The following is a 21,812-nucleotide window of genomic DNA, read 5'->3' as shown; positions in this document are numbered from 1 at the left end:
AAATGTTTTGTACGACATCTATTAGCCTCTACATAATTAATTTTGTTTGTTAAATGCAGAGACTTGTTTCAAAACTATTTCTAAATTTAGTTCTAGTTTCCAGCAAACTAATAAATGAACAACAATAACGAAGTGTGGTCAAAAAACTGAGTTATATCCTAATACACATGCTGTGCCCCATATGAGCTAAAACAGGTGGGCAAACCTAAGCTTGTATATCCATATAATAAATAATACTGCTACTACTAATGACATTATAAGCAAATTTTCATGAATAAACTGAAAAAGCCCCCCCGAGATGAAGGCATGGAGGCAGTGGTTTTTATAAATATGTAGTGTAGCGAGGCAGAGGGAAAACACATACACAGTCATGTTTAGTTACAAACAAGTCCCCGGAGAGTGCTTTATTTACAAAGTGAAAGGGGTGAAATACGGTGCTCTTCTTGGTAAAGGTGCTCTGGTGCTCCGGGGAGAAGGTGAAGGATAGTGAGAATTCGGGTGTTGGATCGTCACGAGCTGGAGTCCGCTGTGGGAGAGACAGAGAGACACAAGCGTTAGCGCAGGGAGTCATCTGAGAATGAAGCAAGTCTTCTTCCTGTGTGGGGTTGGCTTTTATGCCTCTCTGGCTGATGAGGTCCAGCTGTGAGCGATCCGGTGCTGATGAGGTGCCAGCTGGGGTTAATATGGGACCAGGGCGTCGTGGCATCAGTAGGCTCGCTACATTAGGCTAGAAAAAAATACTTTTTATAATATTTTAATCCTTTAATTCTTTTTATTTGTAAAGATATTTGTGTATTGCTGTACACCCTGTGTGTATAAAGCAATGTTTAAGCGAGGCGCACAACTAACGCGCTCTGCACTGGACTTTAGACCTCCTCTAAGCTGGTCTTTTGAACAGACTATTATAATTTCTTAAAATAGCAACACGCCAGGAATGCGCCATATCACACCTCCTTTTTTAGAACAGAACTTCTATGGGTGCGCATATGAGTGCAAATGCATTTGCTGTTTAAACAGTGTGCTGCAAAACGTCAAAATGACTCCTGCATCAAGCTGAAACTAGCAAACAACAATTGTGTCGTGCCTTGCACCGCATTCCGCCGGGTGTACGATAGGGCCCTTTGTCTGTCTTTTTCAGGTTGATTCTGATTTTCAGCAGATGTTTTGTTACATCCCTCATTAGAGTTTCATACAGGATCAGCTTTCTGTATTCAGTTTAATTTTTTTTTCATGCTAGTAAACTGACAAACGGAGCTATATTTTGATCTGTAGTAGTATTATTAGTTATCTCAAAATCAGAAATGCCTAGCACTGCAATAAGGGGATCCGTTTTTACATATTCTTGAAAATGCTGGAAAAACCTTACCATTTACTTCATCCTTTTTCTAATAATGCTGTTTGTCAGTAATAATATCAAAGAACCACAAAACCCATCCAGATTTTACAACAGGAGCATGATGGTAAACCTCTAAGCAACAGCCTGATGAATGACCATTGTGTCCTTGACTGAGGCTAGCTCGGCTTCAAGGGGATTGACGTCTAAATAAGTAAATGAACAAACAAACAAAAGTGCCGAAGACTTCAGAGCACTCCATGTGTACACAGGAAGCATTCACCAGCAAAAGTAGATCCTTGGAAATCTGGAAGTGTTTGTTCCTCAACTAACAATATGTTGACTGCTGCAAGCCACTGTACCACTGAAGCCATGTTTTCTGCACAACATGCTGTTTTATGTTTATGGGTCTAGTAATTAGGTTGCCGTGGTGATTCCTTAAAGTGGTTGTTCACCCAGAAATGGCAACTTGCGGTTTATTTACATCCTTCTCAGAAATCCAATGTGTTTTTTTTTTCCTTCAGAAGAACAGTAAAGAAAAATTTAGCAGGGTTCCCAGAGCTCATGGAATTTCCAGTCTATTCCAGACATTGAAAGAAAAAGAGATTGTTTTAATTGCATAAGCTGTGGAAGATATTTTTGCATATTTTGTATAGTAGTGTATATTTTTGTTTGTCCTTTGTTTTGTACTTCCCATTTATCAAAAAATCAAGTTCAGAAACAAGAAATGTATCACATTGTTTCACATGTTTTGCCTATTTTTACAGTTAGGCTGTTTTTCATCCACATTTCTTCTTATTGCAGCCTAAAATTAAAATTACACAACATTTTTTTGCGGCAAACTTTCTGCAGTCTTGTGTTGTTTTGCTGTGAAAATATACAGATATAAAATGTACTTTTTTGACCTTTGGTCTGTGTAATTTTAAAAAGGGGAACATTAAGAGAAACAAGTAAAAGAGAGTGTTACCTCATAGCCATATGCAGTAACACACTACCAATGTCTATTTAAGGAATTATTTTTTAACGTGTTCTGTAGTTGTTGGCCATACATACTAAATGATCAAAATAAACAAAACTGTATAAATCTCTCCAACAATAGCAGTAGACATTAACATTTTAGTTAAAAAAAATTTAATGATTGACACAATGAATGAATGTATATTATAAATATAATGAATATTTATTCATATAATATACATATTGCAGTGCTTCCCACAGGTTTGAAATATACTTGCAGTGGTAGCCGGATTGAAACACATCCTTTACCTACGGCACAGAAATGGTTAATAATGTGACATACAAAATAATGTGATTTTGAACAATACTTGTATCTTTTAAAATGTTATACCCAATTTCTTTTCAATGGTTTAAAGTTTTTAAAAAGGCTGTTGAAATAAAAAATAAATCCACTATTTCTCCTATTTTTATGCTATTTAAGAGCCATCTGCACACAGCTGCACAGCTGCAAAAAACAAGAATGTCTCTAAAATGGATATTAATTATAATTAGAAAAAACGTGAAGATTAAAATAAGGCAAATGAGTTGATTGACTATTTCTAATGGTGTAAAAATATTTTGCAGCCAAATTAGATGTCATTTCCTCCTCTCAGAGTATACGATACTTTTTTTAATCGTTCAGATTAAAGAATCTATTATTTATGTTTTTTTACGTTCTCAGTTTTATGCTGTGTACTGTGAAGACAAGTAAAAAGTAGTCTTTAATTAAAGAGTAATGTAAACGCAACTTTAGAAAGTAAAAACAAAGGTCGACTCCTCGACACATTTTTAAGCCTCAAAAAGTTGTGTCTGTGGAAGTGTTGACAGTTATCTCGCACACATAATGAGCAGTATGAAATGGGGCGAGAGAAAATGTTTCTTTGGTTAATCGAACATGGATGTTTGGTTATCTTGGGGGGATACAAAAAAAAAAAAAAACTGTCATTGAATATTCTTGGCAGCCATTAATATACCTGGGCAGCCAGCACAACTAAGGTCTGTGTGGGGAGCACTGCATAATAGGTAAATAATGCAAAACATGCTGGATAAGTTGGCGGTTCATCCCGCTGTGGCATCCCCAAATTAATAAAGGGACTAAGCCGAAGTGAATTTATGAATGAACATTACACTTTGGTCCACAGCCACTTAATGGTTAATAAACATAATTATATGCATTTTATGTCTCACCAAGGATCACATTTTCACCTAAACTTTTTCTTTTATGCTCCACTAAAGAAAAAAAAAAAAACGGTCAGCTAAATATCAGATGGCCTTGGGTTGAATGAATTAACAGCATGTTCATTTGTGTTTGAGAACTGTCCCTTTAATTTCCTTGTGTTGCGTCTGCAGTGACATTAACTCAGCACAGGGGCCGCTGTGAGCACAGAGCAACATAAGACTCAGGCGGAGCCGCTTTCGGCCTGTAGTTTATTTACATTAAAAAAGGCCTCTCGCTTTCACACACCAGGAGAACAGCAGAGCAGCAAAGTCTGCCGTTATGTAAGACACCAGTTATGGCTCTTTATGTTTGTTTATTTATTTATTTTTTTGCTTTGAGTCCAGTTGGCAAATGGAGAGCAAGACCACAGGGCCGTTCACATAAAACCTTTTCCACAAGGAGCGTGTGGTCATAAACAATTCCTCTTCATCTCGAGGGAGGCTTATTTAAACCTTCTGTGGTACTCCACTGCAGATTCAGCACACTGGTTTGCTGAAGTATGAGAGAAAAATGCCAAATATTTGTTTGATAGATTTTGAGGGATAGCACTGGAACGTTTTATCTGTGGCAATTTAACAAGAGGTTATTTGAGAAAAATTTTAGCAGTATATGATTATGATAATGATTTTGTACTGTTTGATTTTATTTTAGTGTCATTGAGATTTTGCTGCTGTTTTTGTTTATATCAATTTGTATTGTTGCATTTTTTTATTTTACTTTTTACATTTTAAAAATGTTTGTTGATTTAGCTAACTTTAATAATAATAATAATAATATTAATAATAATTATTATAATAACATAATTATTCATAATAACATAGATAACATTAATTTTCTTTTCAGCTTAGTCTGTTTATTAATCCAGGGTCGCCACAGCTGTATAAACCACCAACTTATCCAGCACGTTTTTACGCAGCAGATGCTCTTCCAGCCGCAACCCATCTCTGGGAAACATCTAAACACACTCACACTATATTATTTTATCAAAAAATACCTTAGTAAAAATGTTATTATTTTATATAATTTTAGTTAACTATAAAGTCAGCTGTTCCCAGTCCTGGTCCTCGCAGGCCCCTGCTATGTATATTGTATTTTTATCTTATCACTATAACTTCAAGTTAGCCGATTTCCCATGTGCAAGGGGGTAGAAAGCAGTGAACACTATGCAGGGAACATGTTGATTTGAACAGTTTCTTCTCTGAGCTCTCTTTTAACGAGCTGGTTATCCAAATTAGGTGTGTTAAGCAAAATAAGCAGAGCGGTGGGTCACGAGGACCAGGTCTGAGAACTGCTGGTTTAAAAAAAGCTGCGGTCACACTAGAATTTGAGCATGATGCTTCAAAAAGGGATGGGATTAAACAAGATGATGCGACACTGATAAAACAAACAATTTTGACATATTTCAAATTATTTCACAATTCACAAATTCAAATTTTCCAGGCTCGAACTTCAGAATGCATCGACATGTGAAACTTTTAAAAACATTTCCTGTCTTGTGTATTTGCATGCGTAAGAGTTGAAGTCTAGGGGGCGGAAAGGGCAGCGTGACTGAGGCTTAACAAAGTTATGAAATTGCCAATAAAGATTGTTAGATTAGTAGATTAACTCAATTAAAGACCTTGTTATTGTAGTGTTAGGGAGGATTATGCTCATTATCGCAGATCCACTTGACATAAATCTGCTGTAATTCAGCCTGGTCGTCTAGATTTATTTTCATTGAACATCAAAGTGGGTTTCTGCTAATGATGGATTTACAGGGCAGTTGAAGGCCGGCACTTCTTCATGGCTCTTTGCAGTGTTTTGAAAATAATCATTTGTATGTTAGCAAATGGCATATGCACTTGCATACCGATATCTGACATTGATGCCTTTGCCTGATGCGGATTATATTCTCCATTATTTTCACATGATATAATTTGAGTACTTTCTCTAAATACTTTCAGGCCACTGGAGTTAAGTGAACATTTGCAAGGTATTGAGTTTCCTGTGCCTCATTCTGTACACTGTGTGTGTTTGTTTCTCTGCAGTTATTTTTATCACCAGTTTACATTCGGCTTTTAGTGTCTGCTGCCTACAGCCTTGTTGTTTATCTAGTTTCACTCTGTTTTGCACCGACCACAGAAAAAATCAGCCTTGAATAAATCTATTGTTGAATAAGATATATAAATATGCAGAATGTTTTATAGAGTTATAATATTCAATATTTAGTTTTATATGTTATGCCCCCTGTGTGTGTGTGTGTGTGTGTGTGTGTGTGTGTGTGTGTGTGTGTGTGTGTGTGTGTGTGTGTGTGTGTGTGTGTGTGTGTGTGCACGTTTGTGTGTGTGCACGTGTGTGTGTGTGTGTGTGTGTGCACGTTTGTGTGTGTGTGTGTGTGTGTGTGTGTGTGTGTGTGTGTGTGTGTGTGTGTACAGTGTTCAGCATATAGGAGTACACCCCTCCCAAATCTTTTATTTAAATGAATATTTTCTATACATTAGATTAGTCAGTACTGAAGCCTAACTGCTACTACTGGAGCTAATCTAATAAAATCTAACAAACTTGCGCTAATGGTTTAAAAATAAGTAGCCCAAATTTGTTAAAGAAAAATATAAAATAAAAATCCAAAAAGCAAGAGAAAAAAAATGTATATAAAATGTTGTTGAAATTTTGTAGTTTGTAATTTAAATAAAGTTGTTTTTGCAATATTTCGCATGCATTTAAATGTATTGTCTTTCTATTTCTAAAGATGTTCAGTGACTAAAATCTTATTTTAATAAATAAATATGTTTAATAAATTTGTTTTGTTTAAATGCACTAAAATACAATACCTATATTAACTGTGAAATTGACAAAAAAATCTTCAGATTTTTCAGAATGGGCTATACTAAATTATGCTGAGAACTGTGTAATATAAATGTATAAAAGCTGCATTTATATTATTTTTAATATTTGTTTTATAACACTTTTGTTGCACTGATACATATGTACCAGACCGCACACTGTGATGAAGCCAATTATGATATGGGGATGGTTAGGAGGCCATGAGAGGCCATTAGGCAAATTTAGCGAGGATGCCGGGATAATGCTCTATGGTTATGTATTCCTGTATGTGCAATTTTTGTTACGTCAGGCATTTCATTTTGTGTTTAATCTTGTTTTGTATTTGTCAAATATTTACTTTGATTTAACATGCCTAAAAATTCAAATAAATACTTAGAAATGATAAGTAACATTGAAATGAGCAAAATTTTGAAGTAGGATATTTTCTGGTAAAACATTATATAGTTCTACAATTGTTATATTTACTGAAATCATATTCACAGTTTACCTTTTGTAAATATTTACAGCTTCAGACTGATTGTAACTGACTCGCAATTAATTTAATTTTTTCCTTTTTCTCGACAACTAAAAGTTGTGTGCAATGAAATAAAAAAAATTTGTGAACTATTGTTTTATCGGGAGATTGTGTCTCTCGTTTCTCTCCCTTTTCTTCACAAGCACTGCTGTTCTTCCTACTTCCTCCCTTGAACTTAATGTTTTTAAAGGGCAAAGAGCAGCAGGTGGTGCACGTGCTGGACTGTCACTGAGTATTTTTATGTACTGGTCTGTTAGAGCGATGACAGTTTGACCCAGCAGTGACACGCATTCTTGTGCTCAGCACAGCACTGGAAACACCTCCTGAAATTGAGTTTTCAATCCATCAAGTGTTATCCTCATATACAGTTGTTTTTCGATACTTGAGGGTATAAAATGAATGTCTGATTGCTGTTTTATGCAACTTTGCTTCAGCAAAAGATTAAAGGTGCTGTATGTGTTTTTTTTTTTTTTTTTAAGCAAAAAAAAAAAACATAATATGTTTGCATATCTTTAAGAATCATGCTAAGTAAACATTCTTGTTTATCTGAAAAAAAAATGCTAAAGTCAGATATTCTGCTTTGAAAATGTCCGTTACGTGCTGGAACATCTGTCTTTGTTTTTGTCCCTTTAACCTGCCCAATGCCAGTTTTGCCAATTATAATTCAGCACCCAGGGTTGCCTTACTGGAAAACAGTGTATTTCATTTATTCAGTCATGAAGGCTTTAAAAGTGTGCGTCTGCAACCGAAAAGTGACCTCCGGTGGACAGTAGCTGACTCTGAAATGAAATGCATAGAGTTCCATTTGATGTTTTTATTAATTAGCAAAACAATATTAATATTACAAACGTAAACAATAGGTGAGCAGGTTACATTGTAACGCTGTGTCCTAACAACATGCTTTGTGATGCGATTTGCAGTGATAAAAAATGTGGCTGTTTGCACCAGATGAAATACGACAGAAATTTAAATACAGCCATTCAGAAGCACAGACTAGTGCTCCAGCAAAATAACACGATTTATAATCTAATTAATACATCTTAAACCTATTTAACATCATTAAATGTATTTGCTGAATCACTGATATGTGTAGTTTACACTCAGTAAACAATAAATATGTATAATGGCATTCAAACTCACATTGTTGGCATTTAGCACTGAATAAAGCACATGGGGTGTACCTGAGGTGATCATTGTCAGTTTATCCTATTGTTCTGCTGCAAGAAACAGAAGCGTTTTCTACAATATTTATTTTAGGTGTTGGTTGGTCCTTTTCATATGAAAAATATTTCTTCTATTGCGTGCCGTTGCTTTTATCAACATTGCTTTTCATCAACAGGAGACACACTCCTGTTGATGTTGTCAATCTGGCAACCTTTGCTTGTGCGTTTTGAACCAGGAGTGCAATGCCTAGTTTAACCACTGGGTGTCAAACTTACATACTGCATTTAAAAAAAATAATAATAATCTGCCAATGTGACCTTTTCTTCTCAGAGTTGTTGGCTTTTAAACTTTATGGTTACAAAACAAAAATTGTAATTTGAGATTTGACAGCTGTTAATTCGCAGTTGCAAAAATAAAGTTAAAATTCTAAGAACAAACTCAAAATGGCAAGTTGGCAATACTGAGTAACAAAAGTCAGTTTGAAATGATTTGCATTATATAATGCAATTCATTTCAATAATTCTGACTTATTATTTCAATAATTCCTTATAATTCTGACTTTATATCTTGCAGTTATACAATAAATGAATAATGAGAAAAAAAGTCAGAATTATAATGTGCAAGAAATGGCAATACTGAGGAAAAAATCAATCAGTATAACTTAAAACAAGTAAACTTCCTACTAACTTAAAACACTTGAGGTCGCCTTGAAAATTATGCTGTGATTTGCCAATAATTTGTGTGTGCTTGTAGTATATAAATCTGCCATAAACAGGAAATTTGAGTATTAAGTGTGTTTCTTTCATCTCAATAGTCACCACAGATGAGCATGAGGAATGCATTTTCAAGACACACATTCTGCTGGCAGAGCATTACAGTTTATTATAATTTTTATCATTTTTATTATGATTGACACTTGTGTGTTTGTAGCGCTGAAATGGTCACCCCAGATGACCCTGCTGGAATAGATCTTGCAGAGGGACTTTTTTTCCCTTGAGACTTTAATCAAGCATAATTTTGGAAAGCACTTCATTTGCATAGTTAGCGAGAGAAAGTTTGGCCTCTTCACATTTTATCTAAAATCATGACTAACTTATACTTTTGACGATAACATAGTACTGGACAATTTTGTTGTCGTGTTGGGGTGTTTTTAAGGTTAAGAATAATAGCCATTTCTTTGGAACTGTTTACTGCCGAATTTGCTGCTTTGATTGATTATTTTAATTGTGTTTTGCAGTAAATATTGAACCACTTCAGATGTGGTTACGCCGTTGGGTCAAAGGCTTTTCTGATATCTGCTCATTAGTTGGTTTGTGTGTGTGTGTGTGTGTGTGTGTGTGTGTGTGTGTGTGTGTGTGTGTGTGTGTGTGTGTGTGTGTGTGTGTGTGTGTGTGTGTGTGTGTGTGTGTGTGTGTGTGTGTGTGTGTGTGTGAGAGAGAGAGAGAGAGAGAGAGAGAGATTGGTAATTAGTTTTGAGGGACAGAGAATGTGCAAATTGCATAATCACTGCTGTCATATTTTGTGCTCATTACTTGGCTTGTTTATTAGCCAAGTTGACCCATGTTGTTAAGGTCAAAGAAATGAGACAGTTTTTTTTATGAAAACAACAGCTATAGGGGAAAACATAATTTGTTTTTACTTGACCAATTGCCAATCTCAATTTTTTTTTTTTTGAAAAATTGAATATTTAAAACAAAAGGTTTAAAGGGGCAGTTCACCCAAAAGTGAAAATTTGCTGTTAATTTACTGACCCTGCAGGCCATCCAAGATTTAGATCACATTTTTTATTTGGTAGAACATTGAAGATAATTTTAAGCTGAAACTGTGGTCCCTGGAGATTCATTAGTCAATGACTAGCAGCACTCTGTGAGTCAAAAAACAAACAGGCTAAACAAAATGAATGCCTTTGGCTCTTGGCAATACATTAAGTTGTGAAACAATTAAACTGTGCAGCAACTTTATTTACAAAATTATTACAGTTGATTCACAGCCTCAAGAGAACTAAGTCTTAAGTCAGTTCACAATTAAGACATGGGAATTAAGGTATAAGGCAAAGATTTTGCCTGTACTTGCTTTTTTTGTCTCCTCATAAGTCATTGACACATACAGTCACACTGGTGTGATTATATCAGTGAGTGTGTCAAATGATCAGCTGCTAAATTCAAATCTGCTTTCCTGCTGGCTGGCATTGTGGGACAGAATATTTAAGAATGACTCTCGTCATAAATCACAATTTATCTGTGTTTTCAAACAAATAATATTTATTTTAGGGTTCAGACATTTAAGTACAAAAAAATATGTACTAGCAAAACGTAAAATACACACTGTCCATGGTGACAGTAATAATAATTACTTTAAAATCTAATCAGATAATGTGCTTTATTCACATCAGATACACTGTTTAGGTAACTAGAATATTTACTCTATTCTCCCTCCAGTAAAACAGCCACTTACTTTCATGTATCTCAGGAGGATTTGATGAATTAACATGTTGTAGACATGTCTGATCTCTCCTGCAGCGTAGAATAAACATAGCGGTGCCCATCAACCATCAAAGATGAAATAATACAACACAGGCACATTGAGATGGAGCTTAGATCAGGCCCAATAAATTAAACCCGACCCTATCCATGCCTGTGCACCTCATGTCCAAGCTCGACCCAGTTAGACACATTAACTGTAATTATGAGCCAGAGCCTGATTTAAACCAGACTATTTTTGAATACGTGGGCCATTATAACAGACGTTCTCAACTATAGTTCTTAGTTGTTAGAACTACAAAAAATTATTTAGATTTATTTTAAAGAATAAAGTAACAAGGATGATGCATGTAAACTGCATTGTTTGTTTATTCAGAATGGATCGTAACAAAGAAGGACACTGAAGGCTAACTATCATTCTTTCTTCCTTGGCTAGCCTGCTTAATGTGTCTGTTCATCATGGAAGTCTATTCTGCTATCACCATTTTCCCACCATTTTTCGGGGTCCTTGTTAGCAGTTTAAAGCTTTCATACTGCAATCAGAAGCAGTGGGTCAATGCGGAGCATGAGTGGAGCTAAAGCAGCAGAGCCATGATCATTTCGGTGCTGGGTTTATTTTTGCTGCTGCTCACACTCAATTAAAGTGACAATGTATTGATAATGACCAAAACCACATTGAATGACGGTAGGAAGTAGCAATTTCATCCAATAAATACATCAATAAGATCTACTGATTTTTTCTGCCCTGTTTTTGCTCTACATCTGTGCTGCACAGGCATGATGCTTCACTTCTGCTTGCGCGTGCAGTGTAAATGTGTGCCAGTGGAGGAGATGCTGTCGCAGAAGGTAGAGCGTTGCTGCACATGACATGCATTGCGAATTGTGCAACTTTGTAGACCCACACGTGTTGCTTAAACTGGCTTTGCTAAAATATTTGTATCATATTTCTAATTATGACATAGATGTCCACCCAATTAGCCTAATTAATTAATTAAATAATAAAAAAAATTTAAATTAAAAGCACAAATGCTTGATCATGGCCCGACCCGAAGATAGCGGCGAAAATATTGGCCTGACCCTGCCCACTGGTCAAGTCAGTTGAAGTCCGCACTCGAGCAAAGAATCTAAACTCTTCATTGAGAAAATGTGTATCCCTGGGCACATATTTCCAATGAACCTTGGTTAAAATAATATAATCATGATCAAGCTATTTAAACAATCAAGCTATTTAAACAACAAAATACATTTTCTTAAGCATTTTTACAATCAGAATATCAGATAGATTGCAATAACATTAGGATGTTTGTCAACGTGCATAAAAGTAAAAAAAGAAACAAAATATTTATGTATAATTGGGGCTGTGGTGTGTTAGTGATAAACTTGATGTCTCCATGGAAACTTCAAACGGATGTCTTGTTAATTATGGTCACATTAAAGAAGCACACAGGGGGGTCACTAGGAATATTTTAAACTCACCTGCATTATATGAATCACCAAGGATGACAATTTCATCTGAAAGTTTTCTTTTAATACTCGACTGATGAAAAAGGTCACCTACGTCCTAAAGGACATGAAGGGAAGTTAATTAACAACAAACATTCATTTTGGGGTGGACTGTCACTTTAAGCTTGAAATGCAACAGCTTTCTGTGTGCTGTTATTATTAGGCTTCCAGTGCAAAGAAGCAGTTAATGGGATTTTTAAGCTTCATTTATGTGTTTGCCAAATGAGTGCAGACAAATCATGACCTCTGGATTTACGTTAAGCCATTTCTGTTTGTTTATTTGTTATTGAGTTATTGGTCAGAATGCTTCCCGAACCAATTACTGACGAATAAATGAAACCACAATAAGCTATCTGTGGACGATGCAGGGATGATTATCATAATGTTCTGATTTTCCGTGAAAAGGCATGAAAACTCTTGTCTGTTAATGAACACATCCTTATGCTAATGGAACATAATGTTCTTCTCCTGTTTTCCTCACAAAAGCTGTTTTCCTTTTTTATTTCCTCAATTTACTCCTCACCCTGAACATACACATTACTACAATCAGTGTTATTTGCTCTTTTTAAGGGGCTGTGGGCAAGAAATTCTAGACAAAATATCACATTTTAACAGCATTATATAAGTTATAAGGACATCATCAGGTAAAATTAGTGTTACTTTTTTATTTATATTATATAATATTATTATTTATTCATTCTTTTTTTTTTTTGGCTTAGTCCCTTTATTAATCCAGGGTCACCACACCGGAATGAACCGCCAACTTATCCAGCCAATGTTTTACGCAGCGAATGCCCTTACAGCTGCAACCCGTCTCTGGGAAACATCCATGAACACTCATTGACACTAAGGACAATTTAGCCTATTCAATTCACCTGCACCGCGTGTCTTTGGACTTGTGGGGGAAGGGAAAACAGGAAGAACATGCAAACTCTACACAAATGCCAACTGACCCAGCCGAGGCTCGAACCAGCGACCTTCTTGCTGTGAGGCGACAGCACTACCTACTGCGCCACAGCGTCGCCCTATAATATTATTAAACAAGTATAATTTAATTATTTTATATATAAGTTATATAAATAATAATATCTGTCAATAACCTGGGTTATTTCCGGTAAACTGTATGCCATTGCACAATCGGCACGTTTAAGGTTTTCTTTAAAAATCAGCCATCTCCACTGGCTCAGTGATATCCGAAATAAAGTGGGTCTCTGATTGCACAAGAAGCACTGCATTACATTACATTTTTCCCTTCCATGTCTTTAAAATATGATCATTTATTTTACCCCGCGAGTAAAAGGCTTTTTGTCTCGTTTTACGCTTGAGCAACTAAATGAATGCCAAAGTCTATTTAACTGGTTGTATTTTAATTACATTACAAGATCGATGCTGCAAAAGGAACCATATAAAATTGAAAAAAGTCACATTAACCGCTCACCGGAAGTTTATCAGTTTGGGAAGAAACACTAGCTCATATATCCTATTGCTGCCACACTTGTTTGCAATCAAGAAAATCACTTAAATAGCCTGACAAGTGAAGTAGAGACCAAAGGATCAAAATATCCTCAAAAGCTAGACATCATGTTGATGAATTTAAATAAATAAACAAACAAACAAACAAACAAACAAATAAATAAATAAACAAATAAATAAATAAATAAATAAATAAATAAACAATTCATTTAACTACTAATGAGAAAAATAATAGAGATCTACCAGACTGGAAAAGGTTATAAAGCCTAAAAACGAACCACAGTGAGAGCCATTATCTACAAATGGCAAAAACACAGAACATGTACATGTGAATATGTACAGTTGAAGTCGAAGTTGAATTATTTGCCCCCCAAATGATGTTTAACAGAGCAAGGAAATTTTCCTAGTATGCAAGTATATATTTTTTCTTCTGGAGAAAGTCTCATTTGTTTTATTTTGGCTAGAATAAAAGCAGTTTTTAATAAAAAAAAATTAAGGTCAACATCATTAGCCTCTTTAAGCTATATTTTATTTTCTATAGTCTACAGAACAAACCATCGTTATAGAATAACTTGCCAAATTAGCATAACCTGCCTCGTTAACCAAGTTAAGCCTTTAATTGTCACTTTAAGCTGTATAGAAGTGTCTTGAAAAATATCTAGTCAAATATTTACTTTCATCATGGCAAATATAAATTAGTTATTAGAAATAAGTTATTAAAACTATTATGTTTAGAAATTTGTTGAAAAAATCTACTTTCCATTAAACATAAATTAGGGGAAAAAACAGGGGGGCTAATAATTCAGTGGGGTAATAATTCACATGCAGTTACAGAAAAAAAACATAATTAAGAAAGCGTTTTTTGGTGGAATATCCTTGATTTAATTGGTGGGATATCCTTGATTTAAAACATTAATTCTAATCAATTGTCAATTACAAATAATATATATAAGAAATGTATTATGCTTTCTTTTGTCAAAGCCATGATGCATTTCTTATATTTATGTTGATATATTTTATTTATTCATTCATTCATTTTCTTTTCGGCTTAGTCCCTTTATTAATCCGGGGTCACCACAGCGAAATGAACCACCAACCTATCCAGCATGTTTTTACGCAGTGGATGCCCTTCCAGTCGCAACCCTCTGGGAAACATCCATTCACTCATACATTCACACACATATACTACGGACAATTTAGCCTACCCAATTCACCTGTACCACATGTTTTTGGACTGTGGGGGAAACCGGAGCACCCAGAGGAAACCCACAAGAAGGCAGGAAGAACATGTAAACTCCACACAGAAACGCCAACTGACCCAGCCGATGATCAAACCCGTGACCTTCTTGCTGTGAGGCGACAGCACTACCTACTGTACCACTGCGTCGCCTGATATATCTTATAATAACATTATTTATTTTTCTTTACTCCCATCTTTTTGTTTAAATTCATTCTTTCGAATAATTTCTTAGAAGATGGACCATAAACATATATGTAGCCATTTGAAAAATGTTCTCTAAGCAGCATTCCTTTCTGAATAATTTACATTAGTAAGAAGTCTGATTGAAATTGCCCCTTGGTATAATTTATATGCAATTTAAAACAATTCATTAATTAAAAACACTTGATGAATGAATTGCAACTGGGATTTAAAGAAGCCTAATCATTAATAAGTGCTGGTATCTCTGCTTCTCTTTATTCAGGCATAAAATGAAGAAAACACATGCTCACACATTGAAATTAAAGTGCCACTAATGTACATCTTTGCAAAGTACAGTTTTGACAGTCCTCACTTCAGATGCTTTAGCGTCATTGATAGTCGACGTCAAATGCATTTCACATGCTTTCTGAATGACGCACAGAAGCTCACCAGACAAAAGTAACAAACACTGCACTATCTTCGCTGAAGTACGCACTTTCATCTCATCCTGCTATTAAACTGTCGTCTGTGCAGCAAATGAGCTGGAAAAAAAGATGGCTCGTCTGCTCAGCAGCTCATAACCCAGAGCCAATCCAGACATTTGCTGGACGGACCGGTGATAAAGATGCTTTTTTAAGTCATCGCAATCCATCAAGATGGGTTAATTGGTGAAATGTGGCCAGATCTTTTTGCAGTTTGTTGAAGTGGAAAACATTTGTCCAGGCTTTATATGGGCCAGTTTCCTAGTTACTGTCCATCATTGTGGGGAGCTACAGTAAGCCTCATGTTTTTCATTCATGTGAAACATTCACCCATATGAGCTATAGCTTTATATATATATTTTTTTATTATCATTATGTGGAAAAACCAATGTATGTTCATCTATTATGTACAAGTTCCGGAAATAGAGTGAAATAAGTTTAACGGGGTCATTTTAAGTTGGGGTGGGTGATATATTGTGAAAAAGAAAGTCTTTTTTTTTGTTAGTTTTTTTAGTCAGCGTTTGACAAAGTTAAGATATTTTTTTAATCAATAGACATGATGATATAGCAAAATAGATATAATAAAATTATGTAAATGGCTGTCACAATTAGTTTAACACTTATGTATATTTTAGATATATAGAGATGAAATATGTTCTTTAAATATTTTTGTTTCTAACTTTTAAAACTATTTGCCTTAGTAATGTTGGTAAATTAAAATAGGGTGGTTAAAAAACTATTGGTAAATGTATTATTAAAAAAAAATTAATAAATATCGATATTGAATGATATGAAACATTGTGATAATTGTTTTTGCCAATCGCACAGACCTAGTTTAAACTCAATTTTATTGGTGGAATAAAAATTTATTAATTGAAACCACTTTATTTTTGCAATATTGTAGCCCTACTCTGTGATAATTTATTTTATTGTAGAATTTACATACCATTTTAGGCGATACCATTTTTGATACCGTTTTAACAGTGTACTGCCAATGGTTTATATATAGTTTTCATATAATTTAACCATCTTAGGCTAATAAATATTTTATAAAAACATGGGTTAGTTAAAAAATAAATAAATAAATAAAAATGTAAAATATATATATATATACTGTAGTTTTTACGGGTTTTTGATTCCAATGTGTTGCTTTGTCGTAATGTAAATGTTTTGTTTTTTCACCTTAAAAACTAAAAAGTCTGTGTTTGAATAGTTGTTTAGGAACAACCAGCGGCCATTTAAACATAATTTACATCTTCAAAAATCAATGTCAGAGTTCATTTCATGCTTTCTCATTTTTATTTAGCCGGAACATTTCATACTAGTTCAGGTTTAAGAAATCCATCTCTTGTGTAGGAATCAGTGGTCAGATCCAAAATATTCACGCCTGCACAACCACATACACAGATTATTATTCCACAGCGCTGCCAGACATCAGAATGATGAACGAGCTGTTTTCTTTTTTTGCGCAAGTACTTTGGCTCAAAAGCTCTGTCTTCAAGATCCAGCAACATGCTCAAGAAGAAAAAACTGCATAACTCACTCTCTGTGTAATTATCAGAAACAGCCCTGGAACTCTTTTACTGTGAATAATATGATGGGTGCTCGTATTGTAGAAAATGAAGGGGGGAAAACCCAAAACAAGTTGATTATACTTTGAATTATTCTGTTTTTGCATGAGAGCAGCTGCTTTTATGGTTTACCTCATCAAAAGTGTAGCCAAAACACAAGGCTCATTTTTCCACTTATACCACATTTGAATTGTCCTTGATGAATAAAAAAAGTCTCGCACTCTGACATCTAACACAGTTGAAACTGATCCCGCAGCTGAAATTTGGCCTTTTTACAGCTGCTTTTGCAATGTTTTGGAGTGTGTGTGTGTGTGTGTGTGTGTGTGTGTGTGTGTGTGTGTGTGTGTGTGTGTGTGCGTGTGCGTGTGTGTGTGTGTGTGTGTGTGTGTGTGTGTGTGTGTTCTGGAGGACCAGTGATCTGTTTTTTTTTTTCGTCCCCCTTTCCAACACCAAACCAAATATTGACTATGAACTATTTAGTGGCGATAATGTTCCTTTCTGTTCTGTCCCCCATCCGTTCTGCAGTGGCCCACAAATCATCTGTTTATTTCAGGCCTGATCACTTTCATAGCATGCACTTTTTTTTTTTTTTTTTGCACATGTCGGAATTTTCCAGAAGGAGGGAACAGCAATAACAGGGTTTTGGGAGTCAGGAGAGACTTCGAGAAGATACTAGATGAAGGTTGCCATGATACTAAATACCTTTTTGTGCATTTTGACTTAAATAAGAAAGGAGACGAGGAAATTATGTGCATTTTTGTAATAAGTAATACACAATTTGGTAACACTTTACAATAAGGTTCATTAGTTAATGCATTTACTAACATGAACTAATCATAACCAACACTTGTACAGCATTTATTAATCATAATTGAACATTTACTAATGCATTATTAACATCCAAGTCCATGCTTGTTGACATTAGTTAATGCACCATGAGTTAACATGAACTAACAATGAACTACTGTATTTTCATTAACCAACGTTAACTAACATGAACAAATACCGTAGTTTTGTATTGTTCATTGTTTGTTCATGTTAGTAAATGCATTAATTAACATTAACTAATGAACCTTAGTGTAAAGTGTGACCCACAATTTTCATAGTGCTTTGTGTAGCAGCTTTTTTCTAAAGCACCTTTACAATGTAGATTGTGTCAAAGCAGCTTAACATAGAAGTTCTAGTGAACTGAAACTGTCCGAGTTTTCAGAGTTGAACTTCAGTTTAGTTCAGTTCAGTGTGGTTTAATTGTCACTGCTGTAAGTCCAAACACTAAAAAGCAAATTCATTGATGCGCAGCTCCACATGTCACTTTTTATTCATACTGCAACAAAATACCTTTTTTAAGATGAATAGGTGGTCAGATAGATAGATAGATAGATAGATAGATAGATAGATAGATAGATAGATAGATAGATAGATAGATAGATAGATAGATAGATAGATAGATAGATAGATAGATAGATAGATAGATAGATTTACTGAGTTAGAGTTACTGCACTCTTACCCCCTTAATAAAAAAATTAATATAAGAAAAAATATAGTGGCAAGAAAATGGCAGTAAATAAACCAAATTATAAATAAATTCACCAGCAAGATTTGAACAGATTATTGTGAAACTACAACAATGTAGGGCCGCAAGATTCATTGAAAAAAGATCACAATCTCGATTCAACCCTACACACACAATCTTAATTCAGCTTTTCTAAAATTCAGCCAATTACACTTTCAAGGTCTGGAGAGAAACATAAAGGTGGTCGCACAAGTCTTCACGTTGTTTTATATACATTGCTCAGCAACATGGACACCTCCGGATTTTGTTAAAAGTGTCACATACTGTATTAAGTATAATTCACTCAAATGTCATTTCCGTCTTAATGTAAATTTTAAAATATCTAAATAAATCGTTTTAAAATCATTACAAGAATATGACATTTTAAAAATGGGAGTTTCTCCTTTACTGTGTATGTTGATGCATGTGTGTGTACTGTACTCGCACTGAAAATCCCTTCTCCACATGCTCAGTCCTGCCCAGTGTGGCTGTGGGTGTAGTTTTGTAGCGCTCAGCAGCTGTGGGACGGAGGACATTCATCTTGTTGTCACCACAAGCGGACTGGACCACGGAGAATGGGAAAAATAGGGGTGTGGGGAGATCCTCAGCAGAAACGTTTCTTTAGAGTAAATTAGATTTTTTTAACGGTCCTCTCCATTCCCAAATCCACCATAAATTGAAGCTCTTACAGGCACAATTTAGAAAGGGATCGAATGAAAACAGGGTGTCATAGAAAATCTTGATACCTCGCGGATTTGGTGCCATGTGTTAGCTGTGCTGATTTATACTGCAGTTAGGCAAGGAGCGAAGAAATAGAGGGGGAGAAATCAATTGCACCCTCTAAGACTTATTTATGGCTGCGCAAAACGCAGAGGACGGCAGAGGACTGCTGGTAAACTTGGCACCAGAGGAGCTCAGATGCAGAGGAGGGAACTGACAATGTGCTAATAGATAACATACAGTACAACGCAGATTGTGAAGAAGTTGTAAAATGCTATAATAAATGAATATTTGTTTGAATATTTTGGTTTGAATATTTTGGTTCATGCTCTTTAAAGTCTGCATGAAATCATTGAAAAAAGTATTTGTTTTGGTAATTTTAATCAAAATCTGACCATTTGCTTCTGATCTGGAATGGCAATCCTTCTCTGATGATGTCAGTTTGATGGTTTGGGGTAAGATATGCATAGCTACAACCCTTCGAACACTAACAGGAGGAGCCTAAAATAAAACCCCGCCTCTACTCGGTATTCTGTTTCAATTTGAAATGCATGATTCTGAAATCATAGTTTGCAGCAACTTCTGGCTTGAGCAGACTTTAACCTTTCTTTAATTGACCACAGTACCAAGAAAAAAACATTTACAATTTTTTTACTAAGCAAATAAATTGTTTTTTGTAAATATACACTGCTGGTTTGTCCACTCGCACATTTTTATCAACACATGATCTCTTATAACAAAATCACATGACCTTTTTTAATGCGCATGCTGGAGTTTGTTCAGTAAAAGTGTTTCCATCGTAGTTATTCATCTTTTCAAATCAAATAAAAAGTTTATCCTACTCAGTTATGTTTTTTCTCTTCGCATTTTCAAAATGCATGGGCATCTTGGCGTTTCCATCAACCAGTTTTATCCGCATCTCATAAATGTGCATAAAAATAGATGGATGGAAGCACAGCTAATGCCAATTGTACCTTTGCACATTTGCTTTGCTACCCTTCTATGACATGTAACAGACGTGTGGTTTTTGCATTTGTACTGTAGCTCATGAATGTCTGGATGGACCCTTTGATTTTTGAATCTGAGTCCTTAATGTCTGTTTTTCTTTCTCTGTGTGCTCTGAATCTTTTCACAATTGTGTATGTGGTAGTTGTAAGATCTCATTTAGTGGTGACTTTGCAGAAATTTTTTGTATTCCTGAAATTTTTTATAGGCATGGGACGATAACCGTTTTTAGAGTCATTGCTGTTATACCCTTCCTATGGTAAATAGAAGTTTGTTTGTTTTTGTGGGTGGTGGGAAGGGGGTTTGCATGATTTTTTATGACTATTTTATTTAGTTTGTTTGGCAACATTCTCTCTAGCAGAAAAGGACCAAACAAAATCTACTGTTCCAAAATATTTAAATTGTTTCTTATATAAAATATATTGTGTTCAATGGTGAAAATGTAGTTTTTTTACCCCAGACATTTAAAATGAATATATTTAACACCATTATACCGTGATTTTTATTTAATTAATTTTTTATCCAAGGTTATCATACCGTCAGAATCTTATTCCAGCCCATCCTTACTTTCATGTTACTTTTGATATGAAATGTTTTCCATGATCAAGATATAGAGATGTACAAATACAGAGATGTTCCTTTCACACCCAAACCTGAACACATCACATTTAATCAGTCCTTGTGCTTATTGTGGATTGTTTTAAAAAATATTAATTTGAAAATTCAATATTCTGTTCACTTGCATTTTGCTTTGTACTTTTGGCTGTTAAATAAAAATGAAAGGGCAAAATCACGTGCTTGTCTACATTTTACAAAACACCCCAATTATGCCTGTACAAACAGTACATTATAAGACAAATTGATTGATGTGTTATACTATTCTCTAATGGTTTATACCTGATTTTATACTGTTTGTTCCATGCTCCCTTCTCTTTCAGCATCAGATGCAAACAAAGGACCTCATTTAACAGGCTGTCGCTCCAGCGAGCAGGTGACTTTCCGTTGCTGGTGGAGTTCTGGAACCTTCCAGAACCTCTCTGAGCCTGGAGCCCTCAGGATCTTCTATCAGACAAAGTGAGACAAACATCCTCAAAATACCAGGTTTCATGAAGACACTAATAGATAGAGGTGCAGATGATGCGGATTCTTAATATTTAAATATGTGGGGTTTTTTTTGGTTGTACCGAACAACATTGGTGAGGGAAGAAACAAAAAAAATGTGTCAAATTTTAAAATATTATTCAGAAATAATGTACATATTACTAAAAAGTATAAAACAGACTGAAATTTTAGTGGCTTTTTAAAAAACGTATTAAATATTTTAGGCCTGAAGTTCATCTAAATTGAAACTGAAACTAGTGGAATGTGGAAAATGCCCTCTCAAATGTCTCATTTGACTCAAATCCAAGTACATAAAATGTTGTGCTTCCTTTACATGAATTGCTTCATGTAAGTTGACTTGGAATATAAGCCACAGCACATTTCAGATAGTAAAATATGATGTAGTATTCCATCACTTGTATTCAGCTTTATTTGTAGTATCATTCTTTAGCTGTC

The 21,812-nt window shown here is 35.0% G+C and overlaps 1 protein-coding gene across 2 annotated transcripts in view; it reads left to right on the top strand.

Annotated features, from left to right (window-relative positions):
- ghra (growth hormone receptor a) overlaps positions 1–21,812 on the top strand; it is a 152,217-nt gene that overhangs the window by 107,463 nt on the left and 22,942 nt on the right. Inside the window, exons 1-2 of one of the 2 annotated variants that reach the window (XM_073908936.1) lie at positions 18,540–20,873; positions 20,932–21,329. In XM_073908936.1, coding sequence (XP_073765037.1) covers positions 21,175–21,329 — 155 coding nt within the window. In that variant the 5' untranslated portion in view covers positions 18,540–20,873; positions 20,932–21,174. 2 annotated transcript variants of the gene reach the window in all.

The sequence above is a fragment of the Danio rerio genome, chromosome 8 (genome assembly GCF_049306965.1).
Source record: "Danio rerio strain Tuebingen ecotype United States chromosome 8, GRCz12tu, whole genome shotgun sequence".
Taxonomy (NCBI): Eukaryota; Metazoa; Chordata; class Actinopteri; order Cypriniformes; family Danionidae; genus Danio; species Danio rerio.
This window is presented reverse-complemented; position numbering and strand designations above follow the sequence as displayed.